This window comes from Heterodontus francisci, chromosome 11 (genome assembly GCF_036365525.1).
Source record: "Heterodontus francisci isolate sHetFra1 chromosome 11, sHetFra1.hap1, whole genome shotgun sequence".
NCBI lineage: Eukaryota > Metazoa > Chordata > Chondrichthyes > Heterodontiformes > Heterodontidae > Heterodontus > Heterodontus francisci.
In genome coordinates, this window is record NC_090381.1 from 62754622 (window position 1) to 62770016 (window position 15395).

At 42.6% G+C, this 15395-nt stretch overlaps 1 protein-coding gene across 7 annotated transcripts in view; it reads right to left on the reverse strand.

Annotated features, from left to right (window-relative positions):
* Nucleotides 1–1750: 1750 nt before the first annotated feature.
* The window catches only part of golim4a (golgi integral membrane protein 4a), a 145052-nt gene continuing 131407 nt past the window's right edge, over nucleotides 1751–15395 (reverse strand). For 5 of the 7 annotated variants that reach the window (XM_068042196.1, XM_068042194.1, XM_068042192.1 and 2 more), the window contains one exon: nucleotides 1751–5788. In XM_068042196.1, coding sequence (XP_067898297.1) covers nucleotides 5627–5788 — 162 coding nt within the window. In that variant the 3' untranslated portion in view covers nucleotides 1751–5626. The remainder of the gene's footprint in view (nucleotides 5789–15395) is intronic. The other 2 variants (XM_068042195.1, XM_068042191.1) reach the window with 1 other exon arrangement.

A 15395-nucleotide genomic window follows, 5' to 3' on the forward strand; every position in this document is an offset into this window, starting at 1 on the left:
CCCCCAGCTGGTGCTTGTTTAAAGGGCTGCCTGACCCTCAGTGTGCTCCCTCAGCACCATGCCTCTGGTTGCGTACTGGCCCACTTCCTCCCCTCGGCCTCTCTCTTTCCCCCCATGCAGCAGCCATTCCCACTCACTCCCTGAACTGCGTGAAAACAGCAGGGGCGACTAATCTCAGGGCACCTCTGCCACAAACCACCAATCAGCATTTGCCCTGCCCAGGCAGCCCACTGTCAGTTCACAATTACAGTCACAGTCTGAGCAATTACAGACAGGCATCTGCTGCCCATCAGATGAAGGTCCCGCCTACCCCCTCCACCTGACGTACACTTTAATCGGAGAGCTGTCAATCAAAGCTGAGCCACGGGCAGCCCACTATCAATCACAGAGGATTGGTGGGCTGGATGGAAACCTAGCTGCGAGGTTATTTTAAAACACAAGCTTAAAGGCTTGGTACAAAACATTTAAAATTACCACGAACCTCAAAATTTTGACTACGGACACGTTGCCGACCCCAGGTGAGGGTGAATTGAGGCTACTGAGCTATGAGTTGTGGCTGACAGAGATTGTTGGTGAATGAGTGAAAAGGCTGTGGTGAATGGAGGGGTGTGTGAGGCTCATGGTGCAGTTGGTGAGATATGCCATGTGGAGATTCACTGACCTTGACCACTTGCATGAGGTCATTAAACGTCTTGTGGCACTGCATCCAGATCCTCAGTGCTAGACTGCTGGCATTGATTGCAACAGCTATCTGCCCTCACTGCCTTCTCAAGATATGTCTTCAGGGCCTCTGGAGAAAGAGGACCTTACTCCTCCTGTGCATCTCCTGTACCAAGACCTCCATCATGGCATCCAAGAACCTTCAGGCATACTCTCTGGCCTGCTGCGCCATTTCTGTAGGTTCTTGCTGGACTTCAACTCTTCTGTACCCATTTCTGGCCCCTGCTGCAGCCAGAATGCACCTTGCCTTTAAGAGGTGCAGCCTGGCTTTAAGAAATGCAGTCTAAGTGATAAGTGGTGTTAACCTCGCATAGACTTAGGCCCCCTGCTGAGACATGCAGCCACTCAACAGTGCATTCAGTGATGGGCTGCATGTCACAATCATTATAATTAGCACAAAGTTTGCGTGTTGCCTACATCATTTTGTATGGGCGCGGGTTAATTGCCCTCATAAACCTGTGATTTATTGAGGCAATGAGAAACGTCTTCTCACAGTGAGATTGTTGACACGATATTAACGTATTCCAAACTGCAGGCAGATTTGTACTGTAGCTCCATATCAGCAGTTCAGTCTCATTAGAAACAGGCTCAGCTGGTCCAAATTCACTTCATCTTTGGCTTTTACACCACAAAGTGGAGCTGTTCATTCCAGTCTGTGATGATTTTTGAACCTACTTGCAGGGGTGAGGGGCCATTTCCTAACCTACCAGCTGAAAAACCTATAATGTCCATTGTTAGCACCCACAAAGTTTCAATTAAGTTCTGAAAAATAAAATCACTAAGAAATATTCTTCCTCAAAAGTTGGGTGTTCAATGTCCAGCCGGTGTGATTAATAAGGAACAGTTTCTTTTATAATTATCTTCTAAAATATTGCTGCACCGATCTATTTGTCTAAAATCACGTAAGAAAATTAACTGCAGGGGGAAAAATGATTCAAGCAATTATGCTTCAATAACAAAATAAGCACATAACATAAAGCATTGAATAATTACCCAGCTTAATGATGACCAATAATTCCACATCACTTAATTTTCTTCAAAAATCATAGTATTTTACTATACATACTTTCATTTTTGTTGATCAGCATTAGTATTTACATAATATACACTTACACTGATATAAAGTTCAGTAAACAGGAGTTCCCACATGTATCTGGCTACATGAATATTGCTGACAAGAAACCGTGGAAAATATCTATCCTGAAAAGTTCTTTGCATAATCAACCCTTGCCCCACCCATCAAAAAAACAGCACAAAAAGCAACACATGAATGGACATCTATGCTTGAGTTTGGTTAGAAATGTTTGCATATTTTTCTTATAACAGCATTATACACTTTGGTAACATACTAAAATATCCAAGTTATTTATTAACAGATAGAATGTCAAGATAGTTCTACAACTATTATTTAAAGAGTATTCTGGCAATGTAAAAATAACATAGCCAACCAACCAAATGTGAATACAGGACTGAAATGTTAAATTTCTGCATGTTACAATAGAACAATAACTGTCCTATTGAGCCTTTAAAGCAAATTAACATCTTGAAAAACAATGTTCTCCTTAGTTACTCCAAGCAAAATGGTTATAATACATGCCACTACTATTTTACTTAAAAATTAGTTGACTTAAAAGGTGTTTGTTTAAAAAAGGAGATGGAACAAGACTGAGGAATTATATTAGCTTAACATCGGTGGTAGAAAAGATAATGGAATTCTTTCTCAAAGATGTAGCAAAAGACATACAGAAACGGAAAAACTGGGTGGCACAGTGGCTAGCACTGCAGCCTCACAGCTCCAGGGACCCGGGTTTGATTCTGGGTACTGCCTGTGCGGAGTTTGCAAGTTCTCCCTGTGATCGTGTGGGTTTTTGCCGGGTGCTCCGGTTTCCTCCCACAGCCAAAGACTTACAGGTTGATAGGTAAATTGGCCATTGTAAATTGCCCCTAGTGTAGGTAGGTGATAGGGAATATGGGATTACTGCAGGGTTAGTATAAATGGGTGGTTGTTGGTCGGCACAGACTCAATGGACCGAAGGGCCTGTTTCAGTGCTGTTTTTCTAAATAAATAAGGAAGACTAGTCAGCAGGGATTTCAAAAGTGAAGGTCATGCTTGACGAACCTTATTGAATTCTTTGAAAAAGTAACAGAAAGGGTAGATAAGGATCATGCAGTAAAATAATATGTTTGGATTTCAAAAAGGCCTTCGATAAGGTACCAGATAGACTCATGACTAAGGTCAGAACATGTGCAATCAGGGGACAAGTAGCAGAATGGATAGCAAGCTGGTGACAAAACAGAAACAGGGGTTCAACATGGTTATTCAGACTGGCAAAAGGTGGAAAATAGTATTCCACAAGGATCAATGCTGGGACGACTAATCTTCAACATTTATAAAAATGATTTGGAATTGGGAATCCTAAATCCAATTTAAAAATTCATGGATGACAACAAATTGCGTGGGGGCGGGGGGGTGGGTAGTGTAGTTAACTCAAAGCAGGACTGCAACAAAATACAGGAAGACATTAATAAACTTGCAGAATGGACATGCGGTTGGCAAATGCACTTCAATATATTCAAGTGTGAGGTGGTATATTTTGCTAGGAAGAATAAAGAGGCTGCACACTCCTTGGAAAACAAATGTCTAAATGGGGTAGAGAAGCAGCCAGGTCTGGGGGCACCGATACACAGATCACTATAAGAAGTGATGCAGGTTAACAAGGCCATAAAAAAACAAAGCACTGGGGTTCAATTCTAGAACAGAACTGAAAAACACAGAAGTTATGCTAATCTTGTATACAACCTTGGCTAGATCGCACTTGGAGTAGTGTGAACAGTTCATGCCTCCATATTATAAAAGGAGTATAGAGGCTCTGGAGTAGGTGCAAAAACGATTTAATAGAATGATACCAGAACTGACAGCTTATACCTCTTTGGACCAAACATGAGGTTATTAGCAAAAGGAACTAAATGCCCCTTTTGAAAGGGGCACCATTACTACACTGTACCCAAAAACTTTAAAGGAAACTTAGCTAATTAGACTCAAGTGACATTCCCAACTGAAAGCTGATAACCAATCAGAAAAGATTGAACAGGTTGGTGCTCCTTTCTTTAGAAAAAAAGACTGAGGAGTAGCCAGATAGAGGTCTTTAAGATTATGAAAGATTTTGATAGGGTAGATACACAGAATATGTCTCCACTTGTTGGGGGAGACCAGAACTAAGAACCACAAAATTGAGACAGTCACTAATAAATCCAATAGGGAATTCAGAAAGAACTTCTTTACCTCAAAAGTGGTTAGAATGTGGAACTTACTATCACAGTATGTAGTTGAGGTGAACAACATAGATGCATTTAAGGGGAGGCTAGATAAGCACAGGAGGCAGAAAGGAATAGAAGAATATGTTGATGTGGTTAGATGAAGAAAGGTGGGATACAGTTCATGTGCAGCATAAACACCGGCATGGGCATGTCGGGCCGAATGGCCTGTTTCTGTGCTATAAATACTATGCACTATGTAAATATTCAATTGTACTTATAAATTTGATATTGAACATCAACATTCCTTTGCTTCAATGACGTAAATATTGATTCATATGCACCATATTAATATTTTACATTGTTGATTAGAAATCCTTTAGAAAAAGTGAACCTTTTGCCTTTATAAAAATTTCTGTCACCTTGACATTAAAAGAGTCTTGACGACTTATGTATTTAATTTTAAAGCTTTAAATTTTAATCTATCACAATTATTAAAATATCAGCACTGTACCAAGTGTTGCAGATTGGTACACCTCATGGATTAGGTGCTGCAGGGTTCTTTATATACCCTTTTATTGTCATAAATTATAAACTCCCACACGGTCCCAAATGTAAGATTATATTTAAATTGAACCAATTTACTTGCACAGGAACCAGAAGAAAGTTAATGTTATTTATAGAGTAACCAAACTAATAATTGTTTTTCAGTCTATATCTTTATGGGCTTTCTTACTTGTTTGATTGTCATTTCAATGCAATAAGTTTTAAAACAGTTTAAAATACAACATACTTTCCTTCAGAAAACAAAGGGACATAAATAGAAACAGTAATTCATTGAGCACAAATAGATCCTTTCTGTATTGAGTCTCCCTATTACACAGAAAAACTTTGCTCAATATCCTTTGAATAGAATGTCACTCACTAACATAACGGTATTGGATGCGTAATATCGGAGAAATTACTAACTATTTCAAGAACAGTTCTTTATGAAGCACATTTTGTTATGAGGCTGAGAACAGTTAAATGCTCCAATTTAAGTAAAGTGGGGTAGATCTTGACTTTCTACAGACTTCAATGGAACAAAAATCAGCAGAGATCTAAAACAAGCTACTGACTTGCTATCACCCATTTTACACTGTTGCACAAAGTCATGACCTAGCCCACTGTGTGCTTTGCATAAGAACAGTGCTTAATATCTGATCAGTTATGATGTCAACAAATTAACATCTGATCACAATGATGATAAATATCACTGAAGTGAGGAAATAGATTTTGATGAATTTCACAAAATTTTCAACAATTGCTCAAATTATAATTGATTTTGCATTGAAACAATTAGTTTCATATGAAGCACATGTAACAAAACACCTCAAACAAATGTGATTGAACATTGTAACATTTAAAAGGTTTACTATGGATCTTTTGTGGACTATCCTTTCACACTGAACCTAGTATAAATTATATATAATCAGAAAGCAGATGTCTTTGAAGGGTTTAAAACTTTACCTTTAAATATGTCCAAATTTAAATTAACCTGAAAAGCACCATATTAAATATATTTACGTGAAAGTATCCATAAAAGATTGTAGTTTGATCAACTCAAATTGGGCAATGAAACAAAAACAATAAAAAGTTAATTATTAAAAAGTCACATTTCTGCCCGCCGATTTGTCTTTGCAGCAGGAACGTCTCCTTCTTCTTCTTCCTCCTCCTCTTCATAATTTTCATCCTCTTTCTCCCTTTCCTGGTTGGTATCGTCAGCTACTGCCTCTTCTTCCTGCTCATTAGCCTCCCCTTCCTTCTCATCAACCTGTGAGAACAAGTGTGTATATGATACAACTTGACAGAATGCTTAATGCAGACACACAAGCGAAAATACTACCTCTCTTCTCTACAGACACAGGTGGTAAAGACACTACTTTAAACATAAACGCTAAAACCAGTACGATTCCCGCTGTAAAAAATTCTGGTTTCCTGATGTGACTGTCTTTCCTCCAGTCATGAGTGCACAACCTCTATTCATTTACTAGATATGGTAACATTCAAAACTTTTTTTCGCATTTTTGGCTAACGCTCTCCCAGTTATTCAGGTGCTCTAGATCCTTTTCACAATAATCAACAAATTACTAATCCCCTTTCCTTGGTGTCCACCAACTCCTTTCCTCTTTGTTGAAATACATTCTAAGACACCTAGGAACAGGGCAGAAGTGCTGTATAAAAATCAGGTTGTTGTTGTATATCTGTACTAGAACAGAGCACGGATTAATCTTTTTTTTAAAATTCTGCAAATCACTCCTCATCAATAAATCAACAATCATGGACATTTTCATACGAGGCAATGTTTGCCAAATATCTAACACATGGTAATCAATATAACTGGGTTTATCTGAACAACAACATCTTTATGTAGCACCTTTAATGTAATAAAACATCCCAAGGTGCTTCTCAGGAGCGTTATTAAACAAAATACGGCAACGAGCAACATAAGGAGATATTAGGTCAGGTGACCAAAAGCTTGGCCAAAGAGGTAGGTTTTAAGGAGTGTCTTAATGGAGCAAAGTGAGGTAGAACCCAGAGAAGTTTAGGGAGGTAGAAACCCAGAGAAGTTTAGGGAGGGTATTCCAAAGCTTGGGACTAAGGCAACTGAAGGCGCAGCCACCAACAGGGGAGCAATTAAAATCAGGGATGCTCAAGGGGCCAGAATTGGAGCATTAGAGGAGGGCAGATATCTCGGAGGGTTGTGGGACTGGAGATTACAGAGATAGGGAGGGGTGAGGCCATGAAGGGATTTGAAAACAAGGATGAGAATTTTAAAATTAAGACGTTGCTTGACTGGCAGCCAAAGGTCAGCCAGCACAGGTGTGATAGTTAATGGGACTTGGTGCAAGTTAAGACATGGGCAGCAGAGTTTTGGATGCAATTGGTCTAGTTTAAGGTTTATATTTAAACGAACCCACAAATCTAGGAGTTACCAATCTCCTGGTGTGTCGAAAAATGCTTAAGGGAACAGATGACTGGAGACCAAAACTCACCAGGGTAGAAATTGGACCTCTTTGCACCATATCATGGGCATAATGAGTGCCAATTTTGGGGAGAAACAGCTGGTGTTCAATTGATGCCAGGGGTTCAGCTGCTGTCATACTGGTGCAGGCATTTGCCGAGGCAACTGTGGCACCCATCTGAAACAGGCATTAGGTCACTTACATATGTCTGTTTCAGGACCCCAGCACTAAATTAGTAGTTTATGAGTGGAGACTCCAAACCTGTTCCACTCAGGATCCTACAGCAGTCACTGAGGCTGTCACCAGAAAAACGTGGGAAAGAAACTTATCCATGGAGCTAGGAGGAGCAGTGGGTGCTCCTCCCAGTTCTACAGCACTCTTGAGAGCTGCTGTCAGCCCATATTTAGCATTGGCCTGCCACTCTTCCCCCAGTATATACCTTAAGGATGCTCCTGGAGAAATTGAGACCCTCACAATGGGTAAGCTGACTCTGGAGGCGTGACAAGCACCAGTGACACCCCAAATTATTACAATGAGAGTCATATTTGTTTCTTCCAGAATCTAAATTATATCACAAAAAGGCCTTGATCTGAAATGAAAATTCCAAAGCTTATTATTTCCAAGGTAAAGGTAACTGTTTTCCCAACAGACCAATGCACTGGTCAATTAACAATGCTGTTCAATAGTTGATATTTTTCTGGAGAAATGGACTTTTAATCCTTTGAAGAGTTTATGTAGAAATATGTATGAATCTGATATTCCAATTTACAGATTTGGCTAATCTATTCAGAGATTATTTTGCTATGTAGTACAAAGAACAATCACACTATATCCATCTAGTTACATGCCTTCCTCACCTAATTTTGGAAGATGGGATGTTAAATGTTTGCTGATAGGTATTAACAGTGTTATGACCAGCTGAGAAAGGTGTCTAGGGGTCCCTTTCAGTCTTCACCTGGTCTTAATGTAACAGGATTTAATTTTAAACACACCGTGTTTTGAGCTCCCCCTTGGTGAATCCTTGTTCACTGTTTTCCAATTATAAGGCAAAGAAATGAGCACAAGCAGGCTTTCTTAGGTTTAAAGAAGAAAAGTCAAATTTATTAAAACTTAAACTCTAATTCGGTTAATGCCTACGGATACACGACGTGCCCATGCTAGCATGCACACATGATACACACATGTAGATAGGGGCAGAAAAGAGAAGAAAAAATAAAGTGGAGAGGTTTGAGGCAATATCTGAACAGTTTCTTGTTACTGTTCTTCGAACTCACTGTAGAGGCCTTTTGTAGGTAATTCTTGCTTTTCATTGGGGCTCAGTATTCTTCTTAAACTTTGTTCACTGTTGGAGACTTTACTCTCTTGGGGTTCATGTGTCTTCAATGGATTCCAAAGCTGGTGAGAAAGAGATGGGAGCAGACAGGAGAGAGATGTTCTCAATCCAGGAGCTAAGTGCTTTTTGGTCTTCAAACACTCTTTCTCCAATTAAAAACTCTCAGTTCAAAACTCTGCAACAACCAGTTACGCACTTGATTAAACTGGTCTGACCACTGTCCTTTCTGTGTATTGGGAGCAGGGACTGGTTCCTTTGTTCCAACACTGCCTGCTAGTATGCAAAAATGTCTTTCTGGCTTGGGGCCTGGCAATTCCTTGTAATAGGCTCTCTTTTCTTCCCATCAACAATTTGAAGTTAATGTCCTTGTGGAGAAATTAATGTGCCTCATTATTGGCAGGTAGGGGCCTGCATGACACCAGTAGTTCATACCCAATAAAATGTCCAGGTCTGACAAAGCTAATCAATCTGATGTCTAAGCATTTCATCTTAACCAAGGTCTTTTCCTATTAAAATGCATTCCTTAATTCATGAACTACATATGAATACTTCTTTAATGGTAAATTTGAAAGTCAGATGAGCAAAAAGCACCAAATTGAGCAACAGTGCATTTAGGTAGGCAGCCAAACTGTATGAAATTGAATCAGCTACATAAATTCACCCGAATGAAATGTTTATGTCTTACAAATTCCATGTAAGTGTAAAACATGCTTGCTTGCAATTGAAGACCATTATTTATTATTTACTGTGCTATTGGCTATTATAGGCTGCCATGTTTGCCTATATAACAGTAACTCATTTAAAAAGAATACTTTGGTAAAATGTTTTGAGATATCCTGCGGATGTGATAAGATGCCATATAATTTCCTTTATTGACAGGTACATTCTTTGGTTGTTTTGAGGTGAATCAGTTGGACTGCCTTTAGTCCTCGTCAGTCTTGGAGTAAGCATCATTTGTGCTTTTTTGCAGATTAATGTTCCTGGAAGACAAGCGGGTCTGCATCTAAAGGCTGACAACTTTGATAGCGGTTATGCATTCCTCTTCTCTAGTGGTCATGTTGAAAGATTGTGCCATTGAGATGATACCACACTATCAGCCAAACTTGGAAGGAGCGCAGGGGTTGGAGACAGGGTTACAACAATGTAGTTGCCACTCTATGACCTATGCTACTTCCAAGCACAGCTTCCCACTGGATGCACAGGATTACCAAATTCCCTATTAATCCACAGGATTATGAAATTAACTTTTATATTCCCTACTAATCGATTGGGAAGCTCACATGAAGGCCGTGTTTCAGGACAGCTTCAGTTTTGCCGCGATCTAGTTTATGATAATTAAAGCCAAAAAAATCAAGTCTATTTTGTTCTTTTAGGATTGTAGCTTCAACAGTTTGTGCTTTTCTGTATGCATGGTGCAATGTTAAAACATAGAAAATGACGTGGCATGCTTGCTGAGAGACATCATAAGGTGAATCTTTGGGTTTCTGTAAAGACTAGAAGGGCAAATGGAGACAAAGGTATCTGTGTTCACTGACCCTGTTGAAACCTTTGGAATCAACCTACACTGAGCAGCTTCAATGAGCTTCGGTTTCATATTGGGCCCAATGTACCCTGTAATTTTTTTTGAAGTGTGCGAGTGATTTGTTTAAATGCACAGCCTCCTTAAACCTTTTGCATGGCTGCACACACGTGGTAACTTAAAGGCGCTGACTTGTACAGAGCCTGCGCAGGAATTTTCAGGTTACTGCGTAGCCACGCTGCTTAGAGGGAACAGTGATTGGGCCTGATGCTGGAAGAATTCTGGAGAGAGGGAAGAGGTGAAATTTAAAGATTAACTGACCACTGCATCACACTTCTGTTGTTAGTCAGTAGGAAAGATGAAATAACTGGGTATTCCGACTAATGTATCAGTCAGTTGTTCGTTGATTGATAATGCAGATGATGCTTATGCTGGACTGGAAGAAGGCAGAGCCAAAAATGTTGATTGCAACAGTAACCTTTCCTATCATCAAAGTGCAAACCCCACAGTGCAGATTGATTGCTGGTGTCCTTGTGGCAGATGGTACAGCTTACCAATTGTCTTCCTGTTGACTCTAGGTCCTGATATAAACTCACCCACCTAGTGGAAATCACTGCTACTCCCAATGATCTGGTACTCATCACTTCTACTGATTTGTGAAGAGCAGACTACAGAATATGACTTAATATTTTGAAAGTTCCTATCTATTTGCTCCACAAGTCTCTCCAAGGTCTGTTTCTGCAAGGCAAGCGTCTACTTCTCCAAGGGGCAGCACAGATTTGAGCCCAGAGTCTGCAGGACAACCATTCTGAGCTTCCACCAAAGCTGGAAAGGCTGTGAACATGGACTTCTGTTGTGAGGGGCCTGGCTGTAGCATCCCTGGAAGTGATCCCACTCTTCAGGGTAAACTGCAGAGTGGTGATGCCTTGAGGGATGGCACCACACATCCTGGAAGCAGACTCCTCCATACTTTCAATTATGACGGTGAAACTCCCTGGGGCAGGCCCTCCAATACATGATAACTATGTTTGTGCAAAGCAAAGTCTTCTCACAGCTGAGCCCCTGAAGTTTGTATCTTTGTTCTCTTCAGCAGAGGTGGGAAAGGGCCTTACTCTCTGGCGATCTGTCTCCTGGGCTATCCCTGCCACCAGCACCTGCTGCTGCTCACTATTGCTCAGTGTTTCACCACATGCAAACCTCTCTAACTCACAGTCTAACCCAGCCATCTAGGTACTGTTGCTTGGGAGTAATGCAATGCATGATGCTGCCTCCTCAGAAGGACTCTCCTCCTGTGAGATGCCTTCTTCTGCAGCCTTTGAGAAGAAGCTGGAGGAAAGAGAAAAGGGACACAAGTTAGCATTGAACTGAGAGGCTGGGCAGTAGCATATGACAGGTATCACAATGCAGCTTCATGTAGTTAAGCTGTAAGATTGTGAATTTTTTCGAGGTTCATGAAGGAGTACAAGTAATAGTCATAGATCCTGTACAGAGAAGTCCCTGGGCGCACAATCTCCTATTCTGACAGCTCTGGAGGGGCCATTGTTTTTCAGTGCTCAGAAAGGTTTATGATGTTACCTGGTCCACCACCTCGCGCCCCCCACCCGCCACCACCACCACCCCCCAGCCCCATGTCTTCCTTCTCTTCCTTGCGTTATGCACTATCTTGTCCTGCAGAGAAAGAGAGGGCAAGAGTTAATGCACGTCTTCTACAAATAAAGAGTGCATGTGATTGAGGAGAACAAATGTTGAGAATGCTAAGAGAGGTGGTAGAGGATTGTTACCAAGTATTGTTGAGAGAAATGGAGAAATTAAGAGATGTACTTAATCCTGCTACACTTGTGAGGTCCTTAAAGTACATCCTGTGCTGCATCCAGGTCCTTGGGTGAAATTTCTGCAATGTCTCTCCATGCCTGGGAACCTGCTGTTTGCCATCCTCCTCCCATTGAAAAGAAGGAAATCTTCTCTCCTCTCCCTGCCTTGTTCCAGCAGGACTTCAAGGGAGGCTTCAGAAAACCTCAACAGGAAGCAGTTTTTTCCTCCACAACATAATCAGTTAAAAGACAATGCAACCTTGCTTGAAGAGATGGCTTACCGCTTCATATAAGCCTCCGATGACCAGCCTGAAATTGTACTCTGGAAGCTGGTTGGCTTCCCACATGTTAACAAATTGGGTGGGAAACCTGTTTGTTTGATTGTAATGAAGCCTGGGAGTTAAGATACCCTTGGTCTTGTTTTCTGCAGCTGTGGAACTCACTTTGTTACCCACCTATCCAGAGTTAAAACTCCAGCCAGGCCCCACCTCCCACTGCCAGTATTTGCACACAGTGGGCTGAATTTATTAGCTGCGGCAGTGGCACCGTCCACCAACCAGAAAGCTGGAAGCAACCCCACCAAGCCATTTTCAGAAGCCCCGCAGTTGACTTCCTGGTGTCGGGGCTTCCGCCCCTATAAGGCCAGAGGTCCTGTCTCCAAGAGCTGCACTCCAAGTGGAGGGCCAGCAGCTCTTCATTCTCAGCAGCACCTCTGGGAGCAGTGACCACTGCTGGTACTGCAGCCGGCCAGGATCAGCCACATGGGGGAGGGCCTGGAATGAAGTTAAGTTTGTGGCAGGCTCCAGCGAGAGAATGGGGTGTTGTTGTTGAGGGAAGAGGGGTATTACAAGGGGACGGCCCTTGCCACTGGGGGGCCCTCCATGAGCCACAGGGTACCCGATCAGGAGGACCACCCCAACCGAGCTTGCACGCAGACCGCCTATTATTAAACTCATCTGCAATATCCACTCCTGGTAGGCGAGGATCTACATCGGGAGTGAGCATTCCGCAAGTCCTCATTTAGTAGTAACAGTAGTAAATATCTTGCAGCATTACACAAGCAATTTTTTCTTCCAAATATAAATCAGCTGGGAGTCACTATCGGGTTTTTCTTATTAGGAGTTGCAGGTATTATACAAGATATAACACCACCTACTACAGCATTGTATCAATTTAAAATGAATTATCCAGCTCAAAGTAAGTCAATTTCTAATGCATATTAAAGTAACCAGATGACAAATACAATCCATGTTGCAAGAACGCTCCAGAAACTGGATGTGCTGAACATAGAACCATCTCAGAACACGGCCTCAGCACTTTTTTCTTTGATTGAATTTGGTAGCTATTGACCAGGCTGGTTGAATGGTTCTGATGAAAGGTCACAAACCTGAAATGTTAACTCCATTTCTCTCTCCATAGATGCAGCCAGACTTGTTGTGTATTTCCAGCATTTTCTGCTTTTATTTCTGATTTCCAGTACCTGCAGTGTTTTGCTTTTTAAAAAAAATCATTCATGGGATGTGGGCATCGCTGGCTAGGACAGCATTTATTTCCCATCCCTAATTGCTCGAGAAGGTGGTGGTGAGCTGCCTTCTGGAACCACTGCAGTCCTGGGGTGCAGGTATACCCACAGTGCTGTTAGGAAGGGAGTTCCAGGATTTTGACCCAGTGACAATGAAGGAACGGTGATATAGTTCCAACTTAGGATGGTGTGTGGTTTGGAGCGGAACTTGCAAGTGGTGGTGTTCCCATACATCTGCTACCCTTGTCCTTCTAGGTGGTAGAGGTCACGGCTTTGGAAGGTGCTGTCTAAGGAGTCTTGGTGAGTTGCTGCAGTGCATCTTGTAGATGGTACACAATGCTGGCACTGTGCATTGGTGGTGAAGGGAACGAATGTTGGAGGTGGTGGATGGGGTGCCAATCAAGTAGATTGCTTTGTCCTGGATGGTGTCAAGCTTCTTGAGTGTTGTTGGAGCTGCACCCATCCAGGCAAGTGGAGAGTATTCCATCACACTCCTGACCTATGCCTTGGGACAAGCATTGGGGAGTCAGGAGGTGAGTTACTCGCCGCAGAATTCCCAACCTCAGACCTGCTCTTATCAGCCCAAGCCTGGATGTTGTCCAGATCTTGCTGCATTTCTACACGGACTGCTTCAGTATCTGAGGAGTCACGAATGGTACTGAACATTGTGCAATCATCAGCGAACATCTCCACTTCTGACCTTATGACTGAAGTAAGGTCATTGATGAAGCAGGTGAAGATGATTGGGTCCAGGACACTAACCTGAGGAACTCCTGCAATGATGCCCTGGAACTGAGATGATTAACCTCCAACAACCACAACTATCTTCCTTTGTGCTAGGTATGACTCTAACCAGCAGAAAGTTTTCCCCCTGATTCCCATTAACTCCAGTTTTGCTAGGGCTCTTTGATGCCATACTCAGTCAAATGCTGCCTTAATGTCACTATCACCTCACCTCTGGAGTTCAGCTCTTTTGTTCATGTTTGGACAAAGGCTGTAAAGAGGTCAGGAGCAATCAGGTGAATAAGGTTGGCTGCAGGCTGGCATCTGCAATGCTGAGGACCTCAGGTGGAGGCTGAGATGGATCATCCACTAGGCACTTCACGCTGAAGATGGTTGCAAATGCTTCAGCCTTGTCTTTTGCACTGAAGTTCTGGACATCCCCATCGTTGGGGATGGGGATATTTGTGGAGCCTCCTCCTGTCAGTTGTTTAATTGTCCGCCACTATTCACAACTGGTGGCAGGAACGCAGAGATTAGATCTGATCCGTTGGTTGTGGGATCGCTTAACCCAGTCTATAGCATGTGGCTTCCACTGTTTGGCATGCAAGTAGTCCTGTGCTGTAGCTTCACCAGGCTGACACCTCATTTTCTGGTGTGCCTGGTGCTGCTCCTGGCATGCCCTCCTGCACTCTTCATTGAACCAGGGTTGGTCCCCCAGCTTGATGGTAATGGTAGAGTGAGGGACATGTCAGGCCACGAGGTTACAGATTGTGGTTGTATACAATTCCGTTGCTGCCTATGGCCCACAGTGTCTCATGGATGTCCAGTTTTGAGTTGCTAGATCTGTTCGGAATCTATCCCATTTAGCATGGTGGTAATGCCACACGACACAGTGGTGGGTATCCTCAATGTGAAGATGGGGCTTCGTCTCCACAAGGACTGTGCAGTGGTCACTCCAACCAATATGGTCATGGACAGATAGATCTGCGTGGATTGCTGAGGACAAGGCCAAGTAGGTTTTTTCCTTTTGTTGGTTCTCTCACCACCTGCCGCAGACCAAGTCTAGCAGCTATGTTCTTTAGGACTCAGCCAGCTCAATCAGTAGTGGTGCTACCGAGTTACTCTTGGTGATGGACACTGAAGTCCCCCACGCAGAGTACATTCTGTGTCCTTGCTAACCTTAGTGCTTCTTCCAATTCAACATCGAGAAGCCCTGATTCATCGGCCGAGGAGGTGGGGGGTGGAAGGAGGCAGTAATCAGCAGGAGGTTTCCTTGCCCATTTTTTTTTTATTCATTCATGGGATGTGAGCATCACTGGTTATGCCAGCATTTATTGCCCATCCCTAATTGCCCTTGAGAAGGTGGTGGTGAGCTGCCTTCTTGAACCGCTGCAGTCCGTGTGAGGTAGGTACACCCACAGTGCTGTTAGGAAGGGAGTTCCAGGATTTTGACCCAGCGACAGTGAAGGAACGGCGATATAGTTCCAAGTCAGGATGGTGTGTGACT